The 27,741-nt window shown below is 48.7% G+C and overlaps 1 protein-coding gene across 3 annotated transcripts; it reads right to left on the reverse strand.

The window, feature by feature from the left end:
- Positions 1–3,328: 3,328 nt before the first annotated feature.
- On the reverse strand, positions 3,329–27,050 carry LAPTM5 (lysosomal protein transmembrane 5). Of its 3 annotated transcripts, none has more exons than XM_068172899.1 (8): positions 26,851–27,050; positions 20,931–21,024; positions 14,513–14,589; positions 13,580–13,708; positions 11,366–11,491; positions 10,636–10,731; positions 7,128–7,220; positions 3,329–4,470 (listed from the first exon to the last, which is right to left on the reverse strand). In XM_068172899.1, the coding sequence occupies exons 1-8, from the start codon at positions 26,935–26,937 to the stop codon at positions 4,396–4,398; spliced, it is 777 nt and encodes a 258-aa protein (XP_068029000.1). In that variant the 5' UTR covers positions 26,938–27,050; the 3' UTR covers positions 3,329–4,395. The 3 variants fall into 3 exon arrangements, with proteins under 3 accessions (XP_068029000.1, XP_068029001.1, XP_068029002.1); XM_068172900.1 differs by having other exon boundaries at positions 11,366–11,488; positions 26,851–27,043; XM_068172901.1 differs by lacking the exon at positions 26,851–27,050 and adding an exon at positions 22,456–22,480.
- Positions 27,051–27,741: the final 691 nt, after the last annotated feature.

A 27,741-nucleotide genomic window follows, 5' to 3' on the forward strand; every position in this document is an offset into this window, starting at 1 on the left:
ATGGCGGGGGAGGCAGGAGTGGCTTTGAAAATAACCCCTGCACCAAGTCAGGATCAAAGGAATTTCTGTTTATCCTTCCAGCTGCAAAGAGCTGGCAAGTATCCCTGGGGCTGCTGCTGGAAATAGCAAATGCTGTTTATGGCTGGGCCTGGTTTGTGTGTTTTATGGGTCACGCTTATTTCACAGGGATCACTTTTTGTTTGTTCCCCGTGCCCACAGCTTCCCCTGGGACTGAGCTGCCTCCTGGGCATGGCTTCTGCCTCTCCTGCTGGCCACCTGTAGGGCTCTGCTTCTCCATCCATGCCTGGAGTTCTCCACCTGTGCAATTCCTCAGTTCTGGCCTGGACCAGGAGGCCCCGAGGTTGTTTCTGTGCTAGAAACGGCTGGGATGGCACCAGAACTTTGTGCAATTTTGGGTGTCACAATAGAAAAAAGTTCTAAAGGTGGTAGAGAGCAGCCAAGAAGGGACACGGAGATGGGGAAGGGTTTGGAGGAGCAGCTGAGGGCACTTAGAGTGTCCAGCTGGAGCAAAGAGCTCAGGGATCTGCAGCTCCTCCCGAGGGGCAGCTCCCATCTCTGCTCTGGGACAGGGACAGCAGCCAGGGAACGGCTGGAGCTGGGCCAGGGCAGGTCAGGCTGGAGCTCAGGGAAAGGTTCTTCCCCCAGAGGGTGCTGGGCACTGCCCAGGCTCCCCAGGGAATGGGCACAGCCCCGAGGCTGCCAGAGCTCCAGGGATGCCCAGGGTGGGGTTGGTGGGGGGTCTGGGCAGGACCAGGGTTGGATCCATGATCTGTGCAGATCCTTCCAGCTGAGGATATTCCACGATTTGATGATTCTATGAATGAACAGCAGGATAAGATTTACCAGTTGCAAATGTGGTCACTGTGTGGGCAGCTCCTTTTCTCCAAGGGGAATGACCCAAAACACCTGATGGATCAAGGCAAGGCACACAAAAGCCCCTGGAATCAGAGGATCTCAGAATCCTGGGGTAGTTTGGGCTGGAAGGGATCTTAAAGCCCATCCATGCCACCTCCTGCCATAGGTAGGGTCACCTTCCACTCTCTCAGGTTGCTCCAAGCCCATCCAAAATCACTGTAAAATACTTCCATTGGCAGGAATGTTCCGCAAAATCCCCTTTTCCACTGGAGCTTTTGTGGGTAGAAAAAGCCACAGGCAAGCCAGGGAATTTAATTGTCATCCCTGGAGATGACCAAACTCCAGGAGACGTTGTTGGCTCAGTCAAGACCCTCTCATTTATCTGTGCTGCCAGTGCTGAGATCCTCAGCTCAATAATCAGCTCGATCTTCCCCTCCACCAGAGAACTGCTGCTCAGGTCTCCTCTGCCCTGACCAAATTCCAGCTTGGAGCAGCACTGGGATCTTTGCGTGAGCTGGGTCTCAGCCTGAGCTGGGGACACATCCATAAATTAGTTTGGAGAAGCCAAACCAGAATAACATGGGTATTTAAAGGGTCTTTTCTCAGTCTCAAGCCCAGCCGTGGTGGGGCCATGGTGGGGCTTGGGAGCAGCCTGGGCCAGGCTGAGCTCAGTTTGTGTTGGCCGAGCCCTTTGGCATTTTTCAGAAACCCAACCCCACATCCTGTCTCGAGCTCAGCCCTGGCCTGGCTGGGAACTCACAATAAATCCATGCATTTTATCAGGTTTGGGGGTTTGGAGGCTCTCACAGGGAACCGGAATGCTGGAATGCTGAGCTCTAGAGAGGAAGCTCTGCCTCGGGCAGGAGATGGGCTGGCTTGGCTTGAGCCAGGCTCAGTTAGACCAGGTGTGAACCCACATTGAAATCAAGCCCAGCTCTGCCAGACACATCCTGACCATATTTTAGCTACTGCAGCTCTATTATCAAAGCCAATTAAATAAAGCAAGAGGCCCAGGGACTGACTTACCCTGCTGCAGCCACTCAACAGCCAGGAGCATTCCCCATTATGAACGGGAATTGAATTAGCGGGAGAATCTGAACCACTGAGAAAGGTCAAGGAGAGGTTTTAACAGAATTTAGTAGGATCACATTGAGGAGCCCTCCTCTGGTTTGGAAACCAAGAGAATTGCCAGCATTTCACGTTTGGGCAGCCCCAGTTAATGGGATTTTGGTGGGAGGAACCTGGTTGGATGTCCCAGAGCTGTCCCACACCATCCCAGGCTATGATAAGGAATATTTAGGGCAGGATGTGCTTTTCCAAAGGGAATCTCCACCCTGGCAGCCCATCCCGAGGCCTTCTCCAGGCCTGGCTTGGAGCAACCAAGGAGGGAAATGAGAACAGCTCCAGCACCCAGCCTGGTCCTGTGGCTGGGACCCAGAGATGTGTGGAGGGTTCTGTAAACAATTAATAATTCAAAGATCACATTTAATCTCTCCATTGAATAAAGCAGGAGATGGGCTGGGCCTTGCTGCAGCGATCTGGGCTCTCCTGCAAAGTTTTCTGGTTGAATTTCTTGTTGCTCTCTTGCTCTTTGGTTGCACAATTTGGTTGCTCTTTGGTTAAACAATTGGCAGACATAGGGGCCAACTGCTAGGAGGAAGAGCATTTTCTGCTAGGAGGATTGGTCCGGTTTGAGCTTTTGGGAGAGATTTCTGAACATGTTTAAAAGCACTGGAGCCACTGAGATGTCATTTGGGGCACCCTTCCGGACTCCAGGTCTGCTGAGGAGCATCCTGGTGCCCAGAACAAGGAGATGGAGCACAGAAAAACAGAATTATCCCCCCCCTTAATGGGAAAATCAGCTGGAAAATATACAATCAACATCATCCTCTTTGTCCCCATTACAGAAATGCATATCGAGTGAAGAGAGCAGGGGCAGCAGCACATTTCTTATTCATCCTCTGCAAATATTCCATTGAAGTTTGCTGTTAAATATTCCATTGAAGCCTGGTTTGTGGTGGTTCAGGGTGGAGCAGCCCCCCCGGGCTGTGATCTGAGCTCTGGATGAGGCTGTAATGGAGACTTTATTTAAGACTGAGAAAATGCCACTTTTTTCCTACTGTGATGTTTGAAAAGAGCAGGAAATGATCCCGAAAGGGGAGCAGGTGTGGAATTCCAGGGACATCAGCAGCACCATCAGTGACATCTGCAGGGCCTGAGCTGAGCAGAGTCACTGGTGAACAGGCCACAGATCCTTGTCCCTGCTGATAAGGCAGAGAGGCAGGTTTTGAGAGGAAATTGAAACAGAAATATCAGCTTTTCCTTTGCAAGCAGCACAAGTGTGAGAAAGATCAGGCCAAGGTCAAAGCAGCATTTTTTGCTCACTAATTTCTTTTAGAAATCAAATTATTTCTTCCTTCACTCAGCAATCAGACACCCTCAGAAAGCAGACTCACAGTTTGAAAGCCATTAACACTTTTATTTTAATTGAAACTCATCTTCCAAGCGACATAAAGGCACAGAAAAATGCACCCACTCGGGTATGAAAAGGCAGAGCTGGATATTCTGGGTGGCTGTCAATCACCACAAGCAAACAGGGTTAGGGCTGCAATTCCCAGGGATTTTTGGCTGCTCCCTTTGCTGTAGGAATTCTGCTGGTCGAACTGTAGGACTGGGTTATCCCTGAGAAAATTCCTTCCCTGTTCATCCCTGTCATAGTTTGACATAGGATTTCCATGTCTCATGGAATATTTCCATTTTCCATTTTCACCGCAGGGGCTGGTAAGGAATTGATAAGAGACTGAGTGATCTGAGCTACAGCCCACGGAGGGACTTTTTGAGTTTGTCTTCTCTTCAGAACCTCTCAGCGAGAGGTTTTATTGTTTAACATTGTTCATTTTTTGTGCTGGTGAATGCTTTGCCTATTAAATAAGCAGTTTTTTCCACTTTTCTCCAAGGAAATCTTTTTCTTGAACTAGTTAGGGGAGGAACCACTTGAATTTGTTTTTCTAGAAGAAACCCCTTTAGAAGTTTTTCTCCCAGAATTGCCCTAAACCACGACAATCCCTTAATCCCACTTCCTAAAGGTCAGAGTGAGCCAGAGGAGATCCACCATCCTTGTGGCACAGAGAAAGGCTGGCAGGACTCAGGCCAACCCTGCACCCACAGCAGCCAAATCCCAGATTCCAGGGATGGCAACCAGAGCCAGAGCCAGGAACTTGGGGTGCCAGGGTCAGGAACTTGGGGTGCCAGAGTCAAGAAATTGAGATGTCAGAGTCAGGAACTTGGGGTGCCAGGGTCAAGAAATTGAGGTGCCAGAGTCAGGAAATGGAAGTGCCAGAACCAGGAAATTGAGGTGCCAGGGTCAGGAACTTGGCGTGCCAGAGCGGGACAAGGCTCCAGCAGTTCCCTGGCAGGATGTGGCTGGAAAAAGCTGGGAACTGCTCTGGGTGAGGACTGGGGCTCTGCAGGGGGGTGGGCACCAGCAGCACCCAGTGCCAGCTCTCCCCCAGGCTGGGCTCAGATGGTCACGTAGGGAGGGGGACAATCCTTGGAAGGCAGTTCCAGGGCTTCCTCATAGGACGGCAGCACGGCCTGGAAGAGATCAAAGCTTATGGGATCACAGGGATTTCATCCTGGAGGGTTGAGACAGAGAGTTAGAAATTGAACTTAAAGTAGAAACTAATTTAGATTTAGCTGAAGAGTGCTGTTGTAACTTGTTTAGTCTATAGCTTGCTAAACTTATTTAATCTACTAACTTACTGTGCTCACAAAAAGCCTACAGAAAAAAAAAATTAAAGTTACTTAAAGAAATACAAGTTTCTAAACTAAAGAGAGATAAGGAGGGACCCCACCAACCTTAGAAAGAAAACTAAAGCTAAGTTGCAGACACAGCGATGTTACGACGACGTTACTAGAGAACTGCACAGGCTCATAAAAACTGATGAGACAGTTTTAATACGAACTGGGGCTAGGAAATAAATATGCATGAACCCGTCCTGAAACTTTATGCATATGCAACAGGTTAGTGGATAAAATAGACTCAAGAATTCTCAGAGGTGCACTGTCCTTTGGGGGAGCTATCCCGCATGCGCCCAACACTGAAATAAATCAGACCAACTTTACAACTTTTACAAGTTGTAGATTTGCTTTTTTCTGCAAATCAGGGTTCCTCTGCCTGGTTCCAACCAGGGACAAAGAACCACTTTTGGATTTAGGGCACAAAGGGCAGAAATCCTGCAGAGCTGGGGCCAGCAGGGTTTGGATCCACCTTGTGCCAGTGCTGCCCCCAGTCCCTGGACAATAAATGTCCCAAGGCTCCTGAATGTGTGGAGTCCCAGCCTCATTCCTGAGGAAAGCTGAGGAATTGTTCAGAGGTGCACAGCTGGGGCACCACTGCTGGCAAGACAGGGCCCAGCAGATTGGCTGAGATAAAAGCCAAACCACAGCATTCCCAATCCCTAAGCGTTCTATCCCCTCAGCATTCCCTGTCCTCAGCATTCCACATCCTTCAGTATTCCACGTCCCTCAGCATTCCATCCCTTCAGCATTCCCTTTCCCTCAGCATTCCCTATCCCTCAGCATTCCCAGTCCTCAGCATTCCCTATCCCTCAGCATTCCCAACCCCTCAACATTCTATCCCCTCAGCATTCCCTGTCCTCAGCATTCCACGTCCCTCAGCATTCCACATCCCTCAGCATTCCACATCCCTCAGCATTCCATGTCCCTCAGCATTCCATCCCTTCAGCATTCCCTATCCCTCAGCATTCCCTATCCCTCAGCTGTCCACATCCCTCAACATTCTATCCCCTCAGCATTCCCTGTCCTCAGCATTCCACATCCCTCAGCATTCCTCATCCCTCAGCATTCTATCCTCTCAGCATTCCTGATCCCTCAGCATTCCACATCCCTCAGCACTCCATGTCCCTCAGCATTCCTTATCCCTCAGCATTCCACATCCCTCAGCATTCCACATCCCCTCAGCATTCCCAATCCCTCAGCATTCCACATCCCTCAGCATTCCATCCCCTCAGCATTCCCTATCCCTCAGCATTCCATCCCTTCAGCATTCCCTATCCCTCAGCATTCCATCCCTTCAGCATTCCCTGTCCTCAGCATTCCATCCCTTCAGCATTCCATGTCCCTCAGCATTCCACATCCCTCAGCATTCCACATCCCTCAGCATTCCATGTCCCTCAGCATTCCATCCTCTCAGCATTCCACATCCCTCAGCATTCCCAGTCCTCAGCATTCCACATCCCTCAGCATTCCATCCCCTCAGCATTCCCAGTCCTCAGCATTCCCTATCCCTCAGCATTCCACATCCCTCAGCATTCCACATCCCTCAGCATTCCACATCCCTCAGCATTCATAGTCCTCAGCATTCCACATCCCTCAGCATTCCATCCTCTCAGCATTCCCTGTCCTCAGCATTCCACATCCCTCAGCATTCCACGTCCCTCAGCATTCCATCCCTTCAGCATTCCCTTTCCCTCAGCATTCCACATCCCTCAGCATTCCCAGTCCTCAGCATTCCATGTCCTTCCCCTTTTCCTTCCCACCCATCCTTACAACACTGAAAATCCCAAACTCTCAGACAGAAAAGTGAAGAAAAAGCTGATTTTAAACACTTTTAGCTAAGGAAACTAAAATCCAGATGGAATTAACCCCAAATTCCTGGATCAGGGTCACGGGGAATCCATTCCCATTTAGCTGCTATGCCTGACTTTCACCTTCCTTGCACATTGACTTTAAAGATTTTATGTTGAAGTAAAATTAAATGGATATATTGTAATTAAAAGCTGATTATTACCACTTGCTACTGGGGATTTGAAGGGTTGGAAATTCTCTCAGATCCCAAAAAAAAAGGAGAGATAAGGATCAGCAGTCTAAAGGATTCCTGTTCACGGAATAAATTCACTTTTCCTCATCTCTCCCACTGCTTTTGAGTCCATTTTCAGGAATAAATTCACTTTTACACCCCTTTTCCACTTCTTGTGGAAGTGGTAGTGCAATTCCTGGGGGATTTTTGGCTGATCCCTTTGCTGTAGGAATTCTGCAGGCGGAGCTGCAGGGCTGGGTTATCCCAGAGAAAATTCACTTTTCCACTGCTTGTGGCTCCACTTCCAGGAACAAATTAATTTTTTCTCACATTTTCCACTGTTTTGGCTCCACTTTCAGGGTAAATTCACTTTTCCTCACCTTTTCCACTGTTTTGGCTCCACTTTCGGGGTAAATTCACTTTTCCTCACCTGTTCCACTGCGTGTGGCTCCACTTTCTCCTCATCCCTCCTGCTGGCTTTGATGAGCTTAAAGCAGCTCAGGACACACTTGAACATGTAGGCCTGGAAAAGAGGGAAAAGGGAAGGAAAAGGGCATTTTTTCCCATGGCACTGCAGGGCAGAAAGGGCATTCCCCCTTTTGCCACCAGCCTGGGATTTTCCTGCTCTTTTCTCTGGATGGAGAAATTTGGGACCATGATCCCAGGGCCTTAAATCAGCATCTCTGTCCTTCCCTGGGAATGCGATGATTCCATGGACTCAGAACAGCACTGCAGTGGACTGGGATCAATAATTCAGTAAATATGAAGTGATTAAACACAAACCCCATTAAACACAGCACTGAGAGCGCTGAGAGCACAATATCCTGAGTAGGAAAAGAAATTGTGGCCTCGATGTCATCTTCCAGAGCAGGTCTGGATTCCATGAATTCAGAACAACGCTGGGATGGGACTGGGATCAATAATCCAGTAAATATCAAATGATTAAACATAAAATCCATTCAAACACAACACTGAGTTCTCTGAGAGCACAACATCCCAGATAGGAAAGGAAATTGTGGATTTAATATCATTTTTCAGAGCAGTTTATAAAGTCTGGATTCCATGAATTCAAAACACTGAGGTGGGACTGGAAATCCAGTAAATATCAAATCATTAAACATAAAATAATCCCATTCCAACTCTGGGATGGGACTGGGATCAATAATCCAGTAAATATCAAATGATTAAACATAAAATCCATTCAAACACAACACTGAGACCTCTGAGATCACAATATCCCGAGGTAAGAAAGGAAATCGTGGTCTTGATGTAATTTTTTGGAGCAGGTTACAAACTCTGGCTGCCTCAAGAAAGCACCAGAGGCACCACAGAGATCCAAGGACTGCCCCAAAAATCCTTTCATTCAGCAAAATCCCATTTTCGCACTTCCCTGACAGGACCTCCTGGCACCCCATGGATTTATCCATGCAATAAATGGATATTTATCCATTTTCTGAGGAAAAAGGGTTGATTGAGGGGTTGTGGCTCAGGGAAATAAGCAGGGTCTGTGGGGCTGGCCCTGTTAAATCAATATTTTCCCTGCTCCAAGCAGTACGAGTCGTGTGCCTGGTGTTTGTATTGGCCTGGGAACGTGCTCAGGAGCAGTTGGGATTTTCAGGGAACACAGGGAGCCACAGATCCCAAACCCGGGCTGTGCAGCTGAGCATGCCCAGGACAATGAGGGCTCTTTGTGCTGGCACCAAGCCAAGAAAAAGAGGAAAAAAAAAAAAAAATCAATGAAATATCTGAGCTGAAAAAATCAATCTCAACATTTCAGAGATTGGAGGTAAATCCAAACTTTGAGCATCTTTTAGGAATGCTGCAAAACCCTTCCTGCTTCGAAAGCCTCTTCATCCAGACAGCAAATCTGGAGCTGTCATAGAAACTGGATAAATACCTCCACTCATCCATGAAAAAAATCCTAGAAATATTTAAAAAATCTAAAAAATAAATCTAAGAAGTAAATAAAAACCACACAGCAAAGGAATGCACTCCCTGATTTTGGCTTTGAAATAAAATAATACAAAGGACTTAATTCCCTGATTTTCATCGTACAAGGAAGGAATGCATTCCTCAGTTTTGGTCTTGAAATAAATAAAAACCACTCAGCAAAGGACTGCAGTCCTTGATTTTGGTTTTGAAATGCATCAAAATCATACAACAAAGGAATGCATTCCCCCATTTCGATTTTGAAATAAATTAAAATCATACAACAAGGAATGCACTTCCCGATTTTGGTTTTGAAATAAATCAAAATCACAAGGAATGTTATATTCCCCTTAATTTCTGCTTTCTTATCCCTGTGGTACTGGAGGCCTTTATGACTCCAAAGTGAGATAAAGATTATTGGAATATTTGTCCACCTGCCATCCCTGTAAGTGTCCAAGGCCAGGCTGGAGCACCTGGCACAGTGGAAGTGAGAGGAACCTAAAGGTGCCTCCAACCCACCCCCACCACCCCATGGATTTAGGATCACTCATGGGTGCAGAGTGGAATTGCCCTAATGGTGCAATGGCAGCATCACCCTGCCCTTGGAATATTTTTCCAGGGAATTTTGAACTGATTCTGCCACCACAGGTAATGCAGAGCAGCCCCATGCTGCCCTGAGCTGGGAGGCTGCAGGGAGAGAATTCCATGGGATGTTACCCATGGAAGAGGAGAGGGATTGGCACAGGGATTAAAGGATGGGGGTCCTGGTGGCTTTTTGGAGTTTTATTATCCCACCCCATCCCTCCTCTTACAACCCCAACACAAAAACCCATTGCGAGTCCAGCATTTTGTGGGTAAAGCTGTGGAAAATTCCAATTAATCCATTTGCCAGGGCAGGGAGATTCCTGCCAGCTGGGGCTTGGGGTTATCTTCACTCCAGCTGCACATTCCATGCAAATATTAAAAGAGATTTTAAAGCCGTGCCTTGAGTGCATCCATACACAACGCTCCACTCCCCACTGGTTTATCTGGCCCACCTGGAGGGCTCAGAAGATAAAATGGTTTCCAGCTCACAAGCAGCACTTTCTGTCCAAGTACCTGCAAGATTATGGCTTTCTTCATGGGGCTGAAGGTGAAAAATCAGTTCTCTGTGCCACTGAAGCAATAGAAGAATAAAGCCCCTCTCTAGTGGAGCTTCCTGAGGCACCAGCAGGGTTTAGCTCCTGGTTTTAATGAACTTTGGGAGTATCAGGGTGCAGAACCCTGCTCCCATCAGAGAGGACACAGCCACTCACCCAATGAAAGATCTCATCTGCAGCTCAATAATCTCATTTATTTGGGCACTTTACAGCAGAGGACTTTGCTATGGTTTTTTCAACCTTTTTCTCCTTATAGACAGGAATGGACAGCGATGATTTGGGGATGTAAGAGCGATTTTGCTTGGTAACTCACACAGAAAAGTAAAGGCAGAGGTTTGGATAAACTGTATGGAGGCACAGCTCCCACTGTGCCCAAGTGTTGGATTAAGATTTTTCTGACCCAGAGATGGGGTAACTGAGAGGTGTTTTAAAAACTTTTATTCAATTTTCAGTCTCATGAGAAGGGTGAGACAATACAGATGTTAAAATTCACATCATCACAATCAGAAGCCAATTATTTCCTAATTACAATACACTATAAGCGTTTCTTGGCCTATCAGCTTTAGCCACACTATGCTGTAAATGCCTTAAAGCCAATCACCTAAAATTAGCCCTCATGGGTCCTACTGCAATGCATCTTTCATAGTTCTACTTCTCCAAAGTATCTAGTTTTATTTGCAAGGCCATCTTTTGAAACTTGTTTCTAGTTTCACTTCTCTCTCAACAATGTCTATTCTATAGCATTTCTAAGTCAGCATTTCTTATCTCAAAGTTTCCCACACCGGAGGAGAGCCCAGCAAGGCAGATTTGGGAGAGAATTAAAGCTGAATTTTCCTGGGGAAGCCTCACTTCAGAGGAGGAAGTCCTTACCTTGAGGATGAGCACAGCCACGAAGGCGATGGTGAAGGTGATCATCACTTTGGTGTATTCCTCCGCTGGCAGCTTCTCCAGGGCTGGCAAAGAGCCCTGGGGGAAAAGGGAGGTTTCAGCCCAGAACACTCAGGTCTCAGCCCAAAACACTAGTTCCCTCTGCCAGGGGCACCCACAGAGAGGGGTTCAAGGTTCGGGCAGAATAAGGAACAAGGGATTTTCACTGGCAGCAGGATCACAGGGGTATTGTTTTCTTCCTGCTGTTTCCACTCCTTGGGCAAAGCCCTGTTTAAATGGACTTTTAAAATTTTAATTTCCACTTTTGCCACCAGCCTGGGATTTTCCTGCTCTTTTCTCTGGAGGGAGAAACTTGGGACCGTGATCCCAGGGCCTTAAATCAGTGTCTCCATCCTTCCCTAGGAATGTGATGATTCCATCTGTTCATAACACTGGGGTGGGACTTATTAAATAAGATTGTTTAATAAAGATGAAATTTGAGGCATTTTCCATGCAGGCAGCTCCACAATTTGCATCCCTCAGATCCCTACAAGGAGAAACAAGGTTTATTTTTAAGGAACACAGGAGCTGTCAGTCAGGAGCAGTGCTGGGGAGAACAATTTGTTGTCAAATTGAGCAGTTTGGGATGCTCCAGAGAAGCTTCACAGCCATGGAATGGGAATTTATAGGAGTTCCCAGTGTGGGAAATGAGCAGAGCTGGCTCCAGACCTACCCCACTGTCCACAGGCTTGAGGCTGAGGTAGGTGGGCACCTCCATGTAGGAGCTGCACAGGGTGAGGATGCTCAGGCAGAAATCCAGCAGCTGCAGCGCCAGCAGGGGAGTCCTGGCGTGGCCCTGCTGAGGGAACAGGAATTGGGTTACAATCACAGGATTGGGTCACTTCTGCAGACTACTCACAGCTTACACAGAGCCTGTGGTTTGTTCACATGGAGTCTAAGCCACTAAATTCCCTTAAATTCAATGCAAACCTTCCCTTCTGCTGGCACAAAGAGTGAGCAAACTGTTCCTGGGGCTTCATCTGAGCTCCACAGAAGCCTCTGGCCAGAGCAGTGACAATCTCAGTTTATCTCCAGCAGACCCCTCCTGTCGGGGGCACACCCAGAGCCACCTCCCTCAAAGCCAGGAGAAAATCAACATTTCAAAACAGGGGAAGATAAATATCCCAGCTGCCACTGGTTTCCTTCCGCCTCCAAGGATTGCATCCTGTCTAACCAGGAGAAACCACCTCACATCTGGATTCAGGATCCTAATAGTCTTTTCCAAATGAAAGGATTCCATGACAAAACACAGCCCAAGATAATGATCCTTTACTCCATCCTAAAGCGTTCCATGACAAACCACAGCCCAAGGTAACAATCCTTTATTCCAACCTTCCAGGATCCTAAAGGTCTTTTCCACCCTAAATGATTCTATGAGGAATTGCAGCCCAAGATAACGATCCTTTACTCCAGCCTTCCAGGATTCCATGCAGAACCACAGCCTAAGGTAACAATCCTTTATTCCAGCCTTCCAGGACCCTAAATGCATTTTCCAACCTAAAGGATTCCATGACAAACTGCAGCCCAAGGTAACAATCCTTCATTCCAACCTTCCAGGATCCTAAAGGTGTTTTCCATGAAGAATTGCAGCCTAAGATAATGATCCTTTACTCCAACCTAAAGGATTCCATGCAGAACCACAGTCTAAGGTAACCATCCTTTATTCCAACCTTCCAGGACCCTAAATGCATTTTCCAGCCTAAAGGATTCCATGACAAACGGCGGCCCAAGGTAATGATCCTTTAGGATCCTCCAGGATCCTAAAGGTCTTTTCCACCCTAAATGATTCCATGAAGAATTGCTGCCTAAGATAATGATCCTTTATTCCAAACTAAAGGATTCCATGCAGAACCACAGCCCAAGGTAACCATCCTTTATTCCAGCCTTCCAGGATCCTACAGGTCTTTTCCATCCTAAAGGATTCCATGAAGAACCACAGCCCAAGGTAATGACCCTTCATTCCAACCTTCCAGGACCATTAATGCATTTTCCAACCTAAAGGATTCCATGATAAACCACAGCCCAGGGTAAAGATCCTTCATTCCAAACTAGATAATTCCATGAAGAACCACCCCAAGGGTACGATCCTCCATTCCACGCATATTTTCTGCCAGGGCCGGGGTTAAATCGCCAGACAGTATTTTTCGTTTGGACTCAGATGTTTATCAGTTCTTATCTCTGTCACAGTCTCACAAACCCCGAGTTCTGCACTCTAACACACTGAAAATGGAACTGTTTGTCTCTCTTTTAGGGATAAAGTGTCCAATTAAGAAACGACACCTGAATTATTTTCACTTTTAACCCAATAACCAACCACCCGTGCCCCACAGTGCGGGCTTTTTATCCAATTACACAAAACCACCCCAACCCATGGAGAAGGAGAAGGAGAAGGGGAAGGGGAAGGGGAAGGGGAAGGGGAAGGGGAAGGGGAAGGGGAAGGGGAAGGGGAAGGGGAAGGAGAAGGAGAAGGAGAAGGAGAAGGAGAAGGAGAAGGAGAAGGAGAAGGAGAAGGAGAAGGAGAAGGAGAAGGAGAAGGAGAAGGAGAAAGAAGGAGAAGGAGAAGGAGAAAGAAGGAGAAGGAGAAGGCCCAGCCTCCGCCCCAAAACCTCCATCTTGCTTTATAGATATTACTACATTCTAAAACCCTAATCTCCAAGTTTCCCACCCTGTGATATCACACACTTCCATTCAAACTCCACACCCACAATCCCAGTTCTGCCATTCCATTTTGGAAGCCTTCTCCATGGCCTCAGGTCAGTGCAGTGTTCTCCCGGGGGTCAGTGCCTGGAAGCACAGAAAGTCTCAAATTCTCAGTGACCAGGGTTCCAACAAGGAGGAGGAGCTGTCACCCACCCAGGAGCCCCCACGAGTAGCAGCTGTCACCCACCGTGTGGCCCAGGGAGGACACAGAGATGATCGCTGGCACCTGGATGTAGGAGCTGAACATAGTCAGGAGGCTTAGGAGGAAATCGATGACTTGCAGAGCCAGGAAGGGGATCAGGAACCGCTCCCTCTTCTGAGGAGGAAAAGCAGTGCTGGTTATTTATTATATAACCATTATATTTAATGGTTATTTCCATTCCAAGTGGGAAATTAGACCAGCTGGCAACACCTGGAATGGAGCACCTTAGATGGTGCTCCAAGAATTAACACTTCCCTGAAATTTCTGATTTCAGTGACCACTGATCCAAAGAAAACAGGGCATCAATGCTGACTTTTTTCACCCTTTGGAAAATTCCTGTAAATTCTCACTACGTGACATTAGAACTACCCATCAGAGGTGTCATCCAGCTGTCCATGAAATTCACCTCTGTGGAGGGAGAACTGGGTTCAGACTCCTGAGGTTTCCAGCCCCAGGCCTGGTCATTCCTCCTCCTGCACTGGGAAATGAGTCCCTGCTGCAGCAGGGCAGTGACAGTTCTCTCATGGGACCTGACTTGCAACAGGGCAAGGAAATGAGGCAAGAAAACCTTTCTAAATCATAAAATCTCCTTCATTTAGCAGCTTCAAATGCAGCTCCGATGGAAATGCTGCCCAGATTTGGTAAATCTGGGTGTTTGAAGCTTTTCACAGGAACCTGAGGCTTCAAACCAGTCCCTCTCCCTCTCTGGAACCAGGAGACATTTTTAATCTGCCTTTTTTTCCTGTGTGAGTTTGTGATTCTGGGGTTTTTATCTGCCTTTTTTCCTGTGTGATTCTGTGATTCTGTGATTTTTATCTGCCTTTTTTTTTCCTGTGTGATTTTGTGATTCTGGGTGGTTTTCCTGCTTTTTTGACCACAATTCCAGTGAGCACCATCCAACATTTGTGGGGAACATACCTTGAGCACCCCGATCAGGAGATGGAAGCTGATGGCAAACAACATGAGGATCAGCAGGAAACTGGTGGTGATATCAGCTGAAAAGGATAAAAGTTATAAAAGGAATCACCACATCACCAAACGATGTCCCAGCTCCATCACACCCCTAAGGGAGGGTTCAACTTGGCACAAAGAATTGTGTCTGTGCAGGAATTACTGCCATGCAGCTGGAATTAACCCTCTTTTCCCTTTTTACACCCATTTTTCATCTCCCTTTGAAGTTCCTGTATCCACCAGGTGCTGTGGGTTGTGAGCTTGAGGGAACCAAGGCCTGAAATGCTAAATATCCCAGGCTACAAAATGAAGTATTAAAAAAACCCAGAGAGATTTTGGCTCTTAGCTCTGAGCCAAATTTCATATCCTAATTTTCCTGAGCTGGAAAATTATTTAGAGGCTGAAAGGCAGATAAAGGAACCAGCAGTGAAATGCTGAAGGATCTTCAGAATCTCTCAGAGAAGAGCAGGAATTTTCACACTGGGGAGGGTCAGGGTGGATCTCTTCCCCCAACTCTGCAGCTGTGGGATGCAAGGGACTCCTCAAAATGCCATGTGAGGGGGTTTAGGATGATTTTTAGCAGCTGCTTTGGGTGTGAGGGTGATGTTTTATATCCACAGAGTTCCTGCTCAACCTTTGCCTGGAAGCAATTTTCCCTCCTGCAATCACAGCCTGCCCTGCTGCTGATTCACCTCTCCAGAGGCAAAACTCTGCTGTTTTTCTTTATCAGCCTCTGCACAACCTTTCCCAGAGCTTCCTCCAGCTCCTTTCCTTCTGTTTCACCTGAGTTGAAATCAGCACTGGCCAGTTTGGGCTCTTCAATTCCTAAGTGCTTAAAGAAAGAGTTTAATTCTGCTAGAAAAGAGCCAAACTTTTAATTTTTCTTTTTTTTTTTTTTTTAAGCAGATGATCCTTCCCATAGGTTCACAGGACTGATGGTCCTTGGGGGTCCCTTCCAGCTGAGGATATTCCATGGAACTATGAATAAATCCAGTGCCTAACTCTGTTTTATCCACCACGCTCCCACTGTTTTCATAAAGAACTCTGGGAATTGTGCCTGTAGAATCCCTGTCACATTCCAGCTGCTCTGAGATCTTTAACTACACCATATCACCCTTTTTTCCCCAGGAAAATTCATCTCCATCTCCCCCAGCTCTGAATGTTCACCTGGAGCTTTGGTGCCCCTTTGGTGAGGGAAGATTTCAGTGCTTGGGCAGACCTCAAATAATCCCTTATTCTCTTTCTATAAGTGGATATTCTTTATTCCAGTGAATATTTATTAATTAAATATATTTATTTTTGTTTTGCTTTTTGTTTGTTTTGGTTTTTTGGGTTTTGTGGGTTTTTTTTGTTGTTGTTGTTTTTGGGGGGGGGGCGGGCTTTTGTTGCCAAGAGGATAAAATCATTCCTAAAGATGTCAAGGCAGAGAAACCTGTTTTTCAGGCAGGTGATCCCAACAATGGTAACTTTATCAGAATTTGGACATTTGCTGTGTTTAGGGGGAAATGCAAAGATTCCCCCCAGGGTAAAGGGACACCAATCTACTCCCAGCTACAGAAAGGACTAAAAATGTCACTGAGAAGCTCTGGAACAATTCCAGGTTTGCTGAAAATCTTCCTGAGCCACATCTGGGCAGGTGGCAGCAGCGGCACCACCCCTCCCATCCTCCCTCTGCTGACAGAGTTCATTTAAATGCAATTTAAATTCATTTCAATTGACATAAAAGGGATTTTCAATTCCCCTGCTGTCTCCTCTTTAAATCTCCTCCAGAAATGAGCTTTGCTGATGGGAAACTTTCAGTGTGCAAAGAAGCTCTGCCCAGAACTTCCTCCCCCCAGCAAAAGGAGCCTCTTCCTTCCTCAGGCTGGGGGGGGAAAACCCTCTGGGGAGGCTGCAACCTGCCAGGAAACCAAAAAAGTTGATCTCGAGGGGGAATTGAGCCATCTGAAGGGGTGGGATACAGGGAATGATCCAAATTATCCACTCACCCTCCACCTGGAAAGGAGGGCTGTGATGGTGCAAAGCAAGGAAACAGCTTTTCCTCATAACCTGATAAAACCCCAGTGAATTCAGAACAGCACTGCGGTGGGACTGGGATCAATAATTCAGTAAATATGAAGTGATTAAACACAAACCCCATTAAACACAGCACTGAGAGCTCTGAGAGCACAATATCCTGAGTAGGAAAAGAAATTGTGGCCTTGATGTCATTTTCCAGAGCAGGTCTGGATTCCATGAATTCAGAATAGTGCTGGGATGGGACTGGGATCAATAATCCAGTAAATATCAAATGATTAAACATAAAATCCATTCAAACACAACACTGGGTTCTCTGAGAGCACAGTATCCCCAGGTAGGAAAGGAAATTGTGGATCTGATGACTGCTCTTTGATGGCTGCTCCTCCCTAGGCCGTGGGAATTGAGACCCAAAGGAGGAAGAAATCTCCATGAATAATGAAGAAAGAACCCCCAAACTCAGCAAACCTCGAGGGAGAGGGGGAAAGGGCATTTTCCTGGAGAAAATCAGGAACACAAAGGGCAGCTCCCTCCAAAGGCAGCCACTGCTGCTTTCCTTCTGCTCCCACGGGTGTGGGAAAGAGAATTCCAATTGGAATTCCAAGGCAGAACAACAACACCACCTTTGAGGAGCAGGGGAGTAGAACCAAGGCTGGGATGTGGTGCACAAAGAGCCAAAGATTAACAGGGAACAACCTAAACCCAAAACAGATCTTAAAAAGAAGCCAGACTCAGCCTTTGTGGGATCAGCCCTAACGGAGCCAATCCCAATCCCATTAAAACCCAGTCTCCCAAAACCTTTTCCCTAAACGAGCCAATCCAATTAAATCCAGACTCCCAAAGCCTTTTCCCTAAAGGAGCCAATTGCAATCCCATTACAGCCCAAACTCCTGAAGCCTTTTCCCTAAAGGAGCCAATCCCAATCCCATTAAAAGCCCGACTCCCAAAGCCTTTTCCCTAAAGGAGCCAATTGCAATCCCATTACAGCCCAAACTCCTGAAGCCTTTTCCCTAAAGGAGCCAATCTCAATCCCATTAAATACCAAATTCCCAAAGCCTTTTCCCTAGTTTTGTCCAGCACCAGCACTCAGGAGTTTGCCCAGAGAGGATTTATCTCCTTATCCCAGGATTTTCTGAGATCCAGCACAGCCACATTTTCCTGCCTCTCTCTCTCTCTCCACGGGCTCCTGCACCAGCTTTCTGGCAGGATCCCTAATTAATTGGGATGCAGCCATTGCCAGCTAATTGCCCAGCTGGATTTTCCAAGCAGAACCTGGATCAAACCCCCCCCAACAAAACAACAAAGAAACAAAACTTCCACAACCCCACAAACACAAAGGGATGGAAAGAAAAGGAAAACCAAGGGAAAACAACTTTCCATGAGCTGTCTGCCTCCTGTTTGTTCCCAGGAAAAAGAGTCATCCTCCCTGCTTGCAGCAGGGGTGGGTTGGTACCATGGACAAAAACCCAAAAAACGCAACCATAAAAAACCCCTCAACCTTCCCCCCCCCCACAAACAAACAAAACAAAAAACCCCAAACAAAAAAGAATCCAAACCAACCAACAAACAAACAAACAAAAAAAACCAAACAAAACTCCAACCAAAAACCCAAAATACATAAACAAACAACCCCCCCCCCCCCAAAAAAAAAAAAAAAAAAAAAAAAATCAAACAAAACTCCCAAATCCACAAACAAAACCAAAACAAACACCAACCCAACCCAAACCAAAACCAACGCAAAACCCCCCATGAAACAGCAAAACAAACAAACCCTGAAAGAGGAAGGAAACCCTTGAGGTCACACTTGCATCAAGTTCTTCAATTCCCATCAAAAATTGGAAGTAGGAACATGTTTTACAGGGATGGATGGATTGGGGATGGATGGATGGATGGATGGATGGGGGATGGATGGATGGATGGATGGATGGATGGATGGATGGATGGACGGATGGGGGATGGATGGATGGATGGATGGATGGATGATGGATGGATGGATGGATGGATGGATGATGGATGGATGGATGGATGGATGATGGATGGATGGATGGATGGATGGACGAATGTATGGATAGATGGATGATGGATGGATGGATGGATGGATGGACGAATGTATGGATAGATGGATGATGGATGGATGGATGGATGGATGGATGGAGGATGGATGGATGGAGGATGGATGGATGGATGGATGGATGGATGGATGGATGGATGGATGATGGATGGATGGGGGATGGATGGATGATGGATGGATGGATGGATGGATGGATGGGGGATGGATGGATGATGGATGGATGGATGGATGGATGGATGGATGGATGGATGAATGGACGGATGTATGGATAGATGGATGATGGATGGATGATGGATGGATGGATGGATGGATGGATGGATGGATGGATGCTCCCAGCTTCCCTGGGCTGATCCCAGCCCTGGCTCTGGAGCTTGCTGGGTTATTCCCTGCTGGGTCATTCCCTGCTGGGTTATTTCCTGGGAAAGCTCTGCAGAAAGGGGTTTGCATCCTCCACTGGGGGCTGAGCTGAGCAGAGCAGCCTCCAACCCATCCTCAGGAATATTTAGGAATATTGTTCCATGGGAAATATGGGAGCCATTGCACTGCCCTTGCTTGGGTTCCTATCAGCAGGACTCACCCAAATTCCCATTTTTTGCTCACTGATGCCCTTCCCCTTGGAACTGGGTGATTAAAATCCCTTCCAGTCTGGACATTCCATGATTCTGCTGGATGAATCAAACCTTTGAGTGCTGATGTCAAACAGCCCTGGGGGATCCCAGTGCTGCCTCTTTCCTTGGAAAAACTTGAAGCCAGCTTTTATAACTTCACCAGGCAGTGCCTATTCCTGGAGTGGTGATTTTCCCTATTTCTGACTCCTGTCCTGGGGACAGGAGGGTTTGGAATGTGCAGGAACCCGTACTCCAGTCTCATTTTCCCTGATGTACAGGGAATTTTCAGCTCTGGAAAATCAGGGAACAGCAATTCCTGGCTGCTAGGTGTTGTGTTTTCTCTCCATGGGCATGGACAGGGCAGGGATGGGGCCTGGGTTCTTTCTTTTGCTCCCAGGGTTCTCTCAGCTTGTGGTTTTTCACGGAAAAGGACTCAAGAAAGGAAAACCCCCCTGCACTTGTTTCCAAACAGCTCCGGCAGAACATCCTGGTTGGGCAATAATTGAGGGCTTTGTTTTTTTTAGATGGCAGCCCATGAGGCAGCCCCAGGTCTTTGCAAGGATCTGAGTTGGATCCTTCTGGAGGAATTCAATCTTTCAGGAACTGTGAGCTCTGGGATAGCTTGGCTGCCTCTTCCAGCCACCAATATTCTGGAAAAACACACCAGGGGCTGGGAAAATCTGGGAATAGGGGTCAGAGGGGGAGGGAGGGGTGGTGTGGCTCTGTCCAGTTGAGAGGCAGGAGAGCCGTAGGAATGGTTCCATGGAAATGGCTCCATGGCAATGGTTCTATAGGAATGGCTCCATGGCAATGGCTCTATAGGAATGGCTCCATGGGAATCGCTCCATGGCAATGGTTCCATGGGAATGGGTCTATGGGAATGGTTCCTTGGGAATGGCTCCACAGGAATAGCTCCATGGGAATGGTCCCATGGGAATGGCTCCATGGCAATGGCTTCATGGGAATGGTCCCATGGGAATGGCTTCATGGCAATGGCTCCATGGCAATGGCTCCATGGGAATGGTCCCATGGGAATGGCTTCATGGCAATGGCTCCATGGCAATGGCTCCATGGGAATGGTCCCATGGGAATGGCTTCATGGCAATGGCTCTATGGGAATGGTTCCACGGGAATGGCTCATGGGAATGGTTCCATGGGAATGGCTCCATGGAAATGGCTCCATGGCAATGGTTCCATGGCATGGAGGGGTCTTGGTGTGTTGGTGGCAGTGTCCCACAGCCCACACATCCATGAGATTAGTGTGGGGTGGGATTTGTCCTCTCTGTCCATTGAGGAGTTCTGTGACACTTCAGTGTTTCCCTGGAAATGCTCAGAACGTGAAGGAGGTCAGGAGTGTGTGTGAGGCTGGAATGATCCACAGCTGGGAAAAGGGAGAGGAACGGAAACCAGGATTGCCAAGGGAATCCACAGGAGATTCCAGAGGGAGCTGAAGGACTCTGCTGGTGCTGCAGAGTTTGGGCTGATCCTCTGAAATAAAAACTTCTGTGGGCTCCACATTGATCTCCAACACAGCCTTGGCCTAAAGCAAAACCCACAGAGAGCCTAAATTCCTTCCTGTGCTTTTGACCCAGAATTCCAAATTCTTTGATGGAAAAGGCAGAGAGAGCAATGCAAGACTGAGGGATCCCTCTCTGCCCCACAGCTGCTTCCCAGCATTCCCAAGACCCACCAATTCTGTAGTAATCCTTGTCCAGGTCTTTGCAGAATCCCTTCCCGTTGGCCACCTCCAGGGAATACTCGATCAGCAGCAGGATGCTCATGACCTGGAGAATAAAGCAAAAAACAAAATTCAGGGGCCTTGAGCCAAATTCCCAGCAGTGAATTTATTTCCAGGGAACGCTGGATGGATGAGTCTCCAAGTGAGCCAAACACAAAGGGTTTAAATCCCAGGATATTCTGAGACAACAGTTATCAGTTTATTAATATTTTGGATTTAACTGCTAGCAGGGGGAGGATGGAGAAATGACAAAGGCAGTGAGTTTTGTTTCAATGGTTTTTATCCTGGTTTTATGTTTTTAAATTGCCTTTTGCTTCAGAGTTGAGGAAAGTGAAATACCAGTATTCCAAAGAGTAAAAAGAAACACAAAAAAGATGAAAGATCTCCCTGTAAGTGCAGCTGTGCCACTCCACTGACAAAACCATCACTTTCCTCCCTTTATTATTTGAGGAAAATCTCCAAATGTTCCATTTCACATTGAACTGGAATGGTTTTCCCCAAGTTTTCCAAGTGAACCCTCAAACCCCAGCCTCCAGGGCTCATTCTGTCCGGAGTTTAATGAGCTGAGAGATGGAGGGAGGTCCAGAGCTGTGGGCTCAGTCCTGGCCCTGAACTTCTGCACTCACCCTGGGATGTCTGAGCCCAGCTTAGGAGATCGCCATGGAATCAGGGAATCCCAGAAAGGATGGAACATGCTGGGTTATTCCCTGCTGGGTCATTCCCTGCTGGGTTATTTCCTGGGAAAGCTCTGGAGAAAGGGGTTTGCACCCTGCACTGGGGGCTGAGCTGAGCAGAGCAGCCTCCAATCCATCCATGGGAATATTTAGGAATATTGCTCCATTGGAAATGTGGGAACCATTGCCTACATTTGGTAGGGATTCACCCATGGGTTGGAAAGGATTGGAAAGCTCATCCCATCCCACCCCTGCCATGGGCAGGGACACCTCCCACTGTCCCAGGCTGCTCCAAGCCCCAGTGTCCAGCCTGGCCTTGGGCACTGCCAGGGATCCAGGGGCAGACACAGCTTCTCTGTCCATCCCTGAAGGTTTCTCTGTCTGTCCCTGTCTGTCCCTGGGTGTCCCTGTGTGCAGGAGGGCAGAGCAGAACCAGGCTCTGCTCCAGGCCCAGCGATGGCCCCAGAGCCACGGGCAGGGCCTGAGCCCAGGAGCTGCCCCTGCCCAGGAGGCAGAACTGCCCTGGGCAGTGCCAGCCCCCAGCAGAGCCCAGAGAGGGGCTGGAGTCTCCTCCCTGAGACATTCCAGAGCCACATGGACACCCTGCTGTGCCCTGGGCTCTGGGATGGCCCTGCTGGAGCAGGGAGTGGCACCAGTGACCCTGGGGTCCCGCCAGCTGCCCCTCTCCGTGACCCTGAGCCCTCTGGCCTTGCAGGGGTGCAGAAGCCAGGCCCTATCTGCAACCCACATCAGCACCAGCTCAGGCAGAGCTGAAACAACTTTTCCACCAGAGCTGCACCAACCTTTCACTTCAACCACGGCCCGAGCAGCGCCGCGGGCGAGGAGGAAGTGGCACTGCTGTGGTCTGGGCTTGCGTTTGCAAACTGGGGCTGCTGGAAGAGCCCAGAGCCAGCTGCCACACGGGCTGGGTCTGGGCAGGGGATGGGGCTGGGTTTTCAGAGGGATCCAGGCACACTTTGGGCAGCGGGGATGCCCAGCCAGAGGAGCTGTGCTGCCCTTGCAAAGAAGCTATGGGAGGGAAGGCTCTGCCTCCCATAGCTCCCCCCAGAAAGGGGGAATCAAGGCTGGGAGGTGACAGGAGCTGAGCACAGCCCCTCCCTCTGCCTCTGTGTCAGCCACAGAACACCTAGAATAATTTCAAACCAAATTCATCAACTTTCTGAGGCCCCAGCTGCAGCTTCCAGAACTGTGGCACTCCCAGAGCGAGCACCCACCCAGCCACGCCGGGCTGTGAGGGGACTGGGAGCCCCTGTCCACCCTGTCCCTCTGATTTTAAAATTCTGTCCAGAGTCTGAGGGAGAAGGAAGGATATGTCAGTTTTGCCCTGGTCCTGTCTGGTATCAGCTTGTTCAAGATTCACTCTGCTGTCTTCCCTTTTTTTTCAATTAAGTAAATGAACTTTGCAATTTGCTCATGAGCTGGCAAGAAAAAGAGTAATATCCAGGTCTCATTACACGAGGACATGACAAAGTTAACACGAGTTCAGCTTAATGGAACAGCATTTCAGCTCCCAGGGCGGCTCTGAACCCTGTCAAGGATGAAATTGCATCGATCCAAAGTGTCTTTACAGCTGCTGGTGCCCCTTGGGAGGAGAGGGATCTCTTAATGAAGACACATGGAGATCACACCTGACTGCAAGGTGGCTGAGTGGTTTTGTGTTCAGGCTCCCAAACACTTTTTGCTTCCTTTATTTCTGCTGTTGGTCCAACCCCTCAATTGCTAGCTTGGGAAATATGGGCAGAAATTGCTTTTTCAGGTTCCACTTAAAAGGAGGCCTGAGCAAAATGGATGAGCTGGGCCCTAAATATCAGTTTTGTTCTGAAAGAGGAGTGGGTGAGAGCAGGACAGCAAACCTCAAATTCCCCCATCCCATCCAGCAGATCAAGAGGCTGAAGTTGAGCATGAGGAATCCTCTCTGATGTCTGCCAGAGAAAAATGAGGCCCTGGTTTCCTTGCTGGTGAGGAAATGAGCCACACAACCCAGACCAAGTGCAGTCACACAAGAAAAGGACATGGCAGGAAACACCAGCCCAGCCTCAGAGACTCAGGAGACTTTTAAGGCAAAAGTTGGTTTAAAATTTTCCATTTTGTGTAGAAAGAAAGAAGCACTGAGCTGTGAGCAGGCAGAGACCTACAGGCCTTTCCCTTGGCATGGAGAGCCAGGCCGGCACAGGACACCTCTCCAGTAGCTGGCTTTGGCACGCTGGGATGTGGAGCCTTCCTTATTCCTGCAGGGAATGCACATCCAAGGGGATAAACCCTCTGCAGAGGGTCCTTTTGGGAGGAAGGCAGAGGAGGATGGATGTGGTGCCTGCCCTGCACTCCTCACTCAGCTACTCCCTCTGCAGATCCACCCTCAGCTCCGGCAGAAACCAAAAACTTCTCATTTCAGACAGAAAAATACCTAGTTCCCTTTCCCATTGCAAAGGGAAATGCAGGTTTAAAACTGAGGATTTCACTTCCCGGTACTCAACTCCCAGCCCCTCTCCAACCCTTCCTCCCTGATCTGCTAGAGCTAGAACTTCTGGAGCAGTCCCCATCTTCTTGCTGCCTGTCTGTAAAAGAAGCTTCAAAGTTCTTGGTGGAAGAAATCTGAATCCCCAGGAAATGAATGGCTAGAGCTGGGCCAGGGCAGGTCAGGCTGGAGCTCAGGGAAAGGTTCTTCCCCCAGAGGGTGCTGGCCACTAACCAGGCTCCCCAGGGAATGGGCACGACCCTGAGGCTGCCAGAACTCCAGGAGTGTTTGGACAGTGCTGCAGGGATGCCCAGGGTGGGATTTTGGGGGGTCTGGGCAGAGACAGGAGCTGGACTTGAGGATCCTTGTGGGTCCCTCCATCTTGAGGCATTCTGGGATTCCATGATATGGAATATTATGAAATAATGTAGGACTGAGATAAATCCAGTCATTAAATCAAGGGAGATAAATTAGGGTGACTTGAAGGCAGAATCTGACACACAGAGCCCCCATTCCCTGGGGGCAATCCTGCTGCAGCTGCAGAGGGGTTAAACTGCTCTTAGAGGCCATGTTGTGCCTTTTTTTTCTGAAATATTTGCAGCTTGCCTGATCTCCAGCTGATTTATCTTTGTGCACATGGCCCTGGTGCGAGGCTGCTCCTCTTCTGCTTCACAGCAGGGGTTTCTGCAAGGGGAGCTTGAAACCGTGGGGAACAGGGGCCAATGGGGACAGGGACAGGGTGCTCTGGGTGCTGGGGTGTTCTGGGACACCAGCACAAAGCACCACCCAAAAACGCTGCCCTGTCAGAGCTTCTCCTTTTCTCTCTTGAATTTCCAAGTGGCTCATGTAGCAGCTGAGGATGAAGTGAGGAGTGCTTTGAGTTCTCATTTGGTTTCCTTTCACAACATTTCATCTTCTCCTGCTGCCTTCTTGGTTGAGCTGTTCCAGGAGAAGCAGCTCAGGCTCTGTGGGACCCCTCGGTCAGCCCCAGCCTGGTGAGAGCTCAGTGAATCCCACTCTGAGCTCACTTGAGTTGTGTCCAGAGGTGAGGACAGGACCTGGGAGGGTTCCAGAGGGGAATTTCTGCTCTGTGAGTTACAGAGCTGCCAAAGAGAGGAGCTGGAGTGCAGCTGAGGCCAGACAAGGTGCAGACACGGCTTCCCAAGGCTCCTCTGGCTCAAATCAAGGAGCAGCAGGAAGGGAATTCTGTTCCTGCACTGGAGCAGCTTTCCAGCCCTGATCTTAAATCTGTCAAACACCTTGAGGCCTGAGGAACAGGACAAACTCCCCAGTGCTGTCTTTGAAAGTCACCTGCAGGTCACCTCCCCACAGCCAGTGGAGTTTTGCTGATCGCACACCCGCGTCCTCCCCTCACTCCCCTCCTCCTTCCCTGTCTACTCCAGAATGCCCAGGATTTATTCCAGTTGTCTCTGAAGAGATCAGCAGTGAGGCAGAGCTGATTTATGGGAGGAGAAGACCTCACCACAGAGCCTGAGAACTCCTTGGTGGCACTGCTCTCACCCAGCATGGCTGGGATTCACCCCGGCACCTGCAGCAGGAATTGATCCTGATCCAAAGCCCCAGCACTGATGGAGCAAATCAGTGAAGGTATAAATCCCCTTTTCCCTTCCCCTTCCCCTGCCCAGCTGCAGCTGCCCCATCAGAAAGGGAGAGAAGAGGCAGGGGGGAAAATGATTGCTATTGTGTGATAGGTCTTAGAGTAAGACAAGACCTATCCAAAAATAACCCTGTTTTCCAAGGGCAAGAGGGATGGTATAGCTCCTGCTGCTCCAGGGAAGAGGAGGGACCTTGGAATGTCCTTCCTGTGCAACAGCTGCCGTTCCCATGGGATTTCTGCAGGCTGCAGATCGCCAACTCTCCCTCTGCTGTCCAAGGAGTGGTGAGAACCCCATTATCACCCTGAGGGCTCCCAGCCCTGACAGTGCACATCCAGAGCTGTGGTGGGACCATGGAATGTCCTTCTAGTGCCACAGCAGCTGATCCCATGGGATTTCTGCAGGCTGCAGGTCCCCAGCTCCTGCTCTGCTGTCCCAGGAACCTGTGAGAGCCCTGTTACCACCCCGAGGGCTCCCAAACGCTGACTGTGCACACCCAGAGCAGCACAGGGATTATTTTAATAATGCAGCCATGCAAGAAACCACATCCTCAGGGTGTCTGAAAACATCTAAAGCTCCTCAGTACAGCCAGGAGCGTGGGAGAGAGGGGCCTCCAGGCTCTCCTGCTCTTCCATCCCTGCCCTGAACAGCTTCTAGACACGGCCATGATCCCAATGGAAACCAAAAGAGACCCAGAGGAGTCAGCTCTGCCCATCACCCTCTGCTCATCCAGCTCCCAAATCTCTCCAGTGCCCCATTCCCACATTCCCACTGCCAGTGCTGCCCATTCCCACCCAGCAGGCTCTGGATACTCAGGTAGAAGCTCCTGCGCTGAGCAGAAAAACAGGAAGCAGAGGGAGTTTCTCTCCAACTGGCAGAGTCACAAAAAAATCATTCAAGCCCTCCCCCAGTGCAGCGAATTCTGCTTCTCCCTGTCCCCCGCCGCCTTTTGTTCATCCCTCTTAACTCATTGGGTTTTTCTCTTGGGAACAGAGAACATTCCAGTGTCAGGGAACCCTGTGAACAAACCCACAACAATGCGCCTCCTGGAGAGGTTCCACCTCTGTTTTCCTGTCTCCCTGTCCCTGCCCCCTTGCAGGACTCACCATGTGGAAGATCCCCAAGGCCACTGTCACTGTCTTGATGTTGAAGCAGCAGCATCTGGCGGGCTCAGGGGGGGTTTGGGCAGTCATTTTCGGGTCCCTCTGAGCACTCCTGAGTTAATGAGGTTGGATTTGCAGCCACCCCACAGAAAGCGAAGCAAGAGCAGCTCGGCTTCCTTCCTGCTCTTTGAATGTGTGAAGTCATCTACAAAGTCACATGAGGCTTTGGGTTTCTCAATCACAAAGAAAGCAAAACTGGGGGGCTTTTTAAGCACATCCAGCTGGGAAATCAGAGCCCCAGTGCTGTGTCCAGCATGGGGTGTCAGGAGAGGACCATCAGGAGCAGGACGGGGCTTTGTCCTACAGAAATCCTCAGGAACAAAACTGAGGCCAGGAATTTCACCTCAAACTCACCCTGCTGTTTTTGCAACAAAGCATCCAAGTTCCTCCCTTTGGAGCTGGTGTTCCCTACCAGCAAAGGCATCACTCCCTGGAAGTGCTGCTGGAGCAGCCTTGGGCTCTGCGAGGAGGAGGAGGATGAGGATGGCAGAGGGTGTCATTGCCTTTTTGGGGCTACCTAAAACCACAGGCCAGACAGAATTAAGGGAATAAAAAGCAGTCATGTTTATTGAAGGGCCTTCAGGTACATTTTGAGCAGATGAAGCCCACCAGGGGCTACACCCAAAAATGGACCAGGGGTTACGGGTTTTCACACTTTTATAAGTTTGGGCCATTTGCATATTGGGTGTTAATCTTCCAATTACAGTTTCAGGTAATTAAGTTATTCACCCCAAATTTGCTCCCCCCCCAATTCACTTTTCTTTCCATCTCTCAGGGCCTGAGGCAGTGAGGTGTCCTTGATTGCCAGGCCTGGAGAGGAATTGTTGTGTCTGC

This window comes from Anomalospiza imberbis, chromosome 25 (genome assembly GCF_031753505.1).
Source record: "Anomalospiza imberbis isolate Cuckoo-Finch-1a 21T00152 chromosome 25, ASM3175350v1, whole genome shotgun sequence".
NCBI classification, from domain to species: Eukaryota; Metazoa; Chordata; class Aves; order Passeriformes; family Viduidae; genus Anomalospiza; species Anomalospiza imberbis.

Coding starts and splice junctions, on each gene's coding strand:
- LAPTM5 (XM_068172899.1), bottom strand. CDS start 26,937: ATGACTGCCCAAACCCCCCCTGAGCCCGCCAGATGCTGCTGCTTCAAC. Junction 10,732..11,365: donor TCAAGCCTGTGGACAGTGGG/GTAGGTCTGGAG, acceptor CTTTTCCCCCAG/GGCTCTTTGCCAGCCCTGGA. Junction 7,221..10,635: donor TGGCTGTGCTCATCCTCAAG/GTAAGGACTTCC, acceptor CCTCTTTTCCAG/GCCTACATGTTCAAGTGTGT.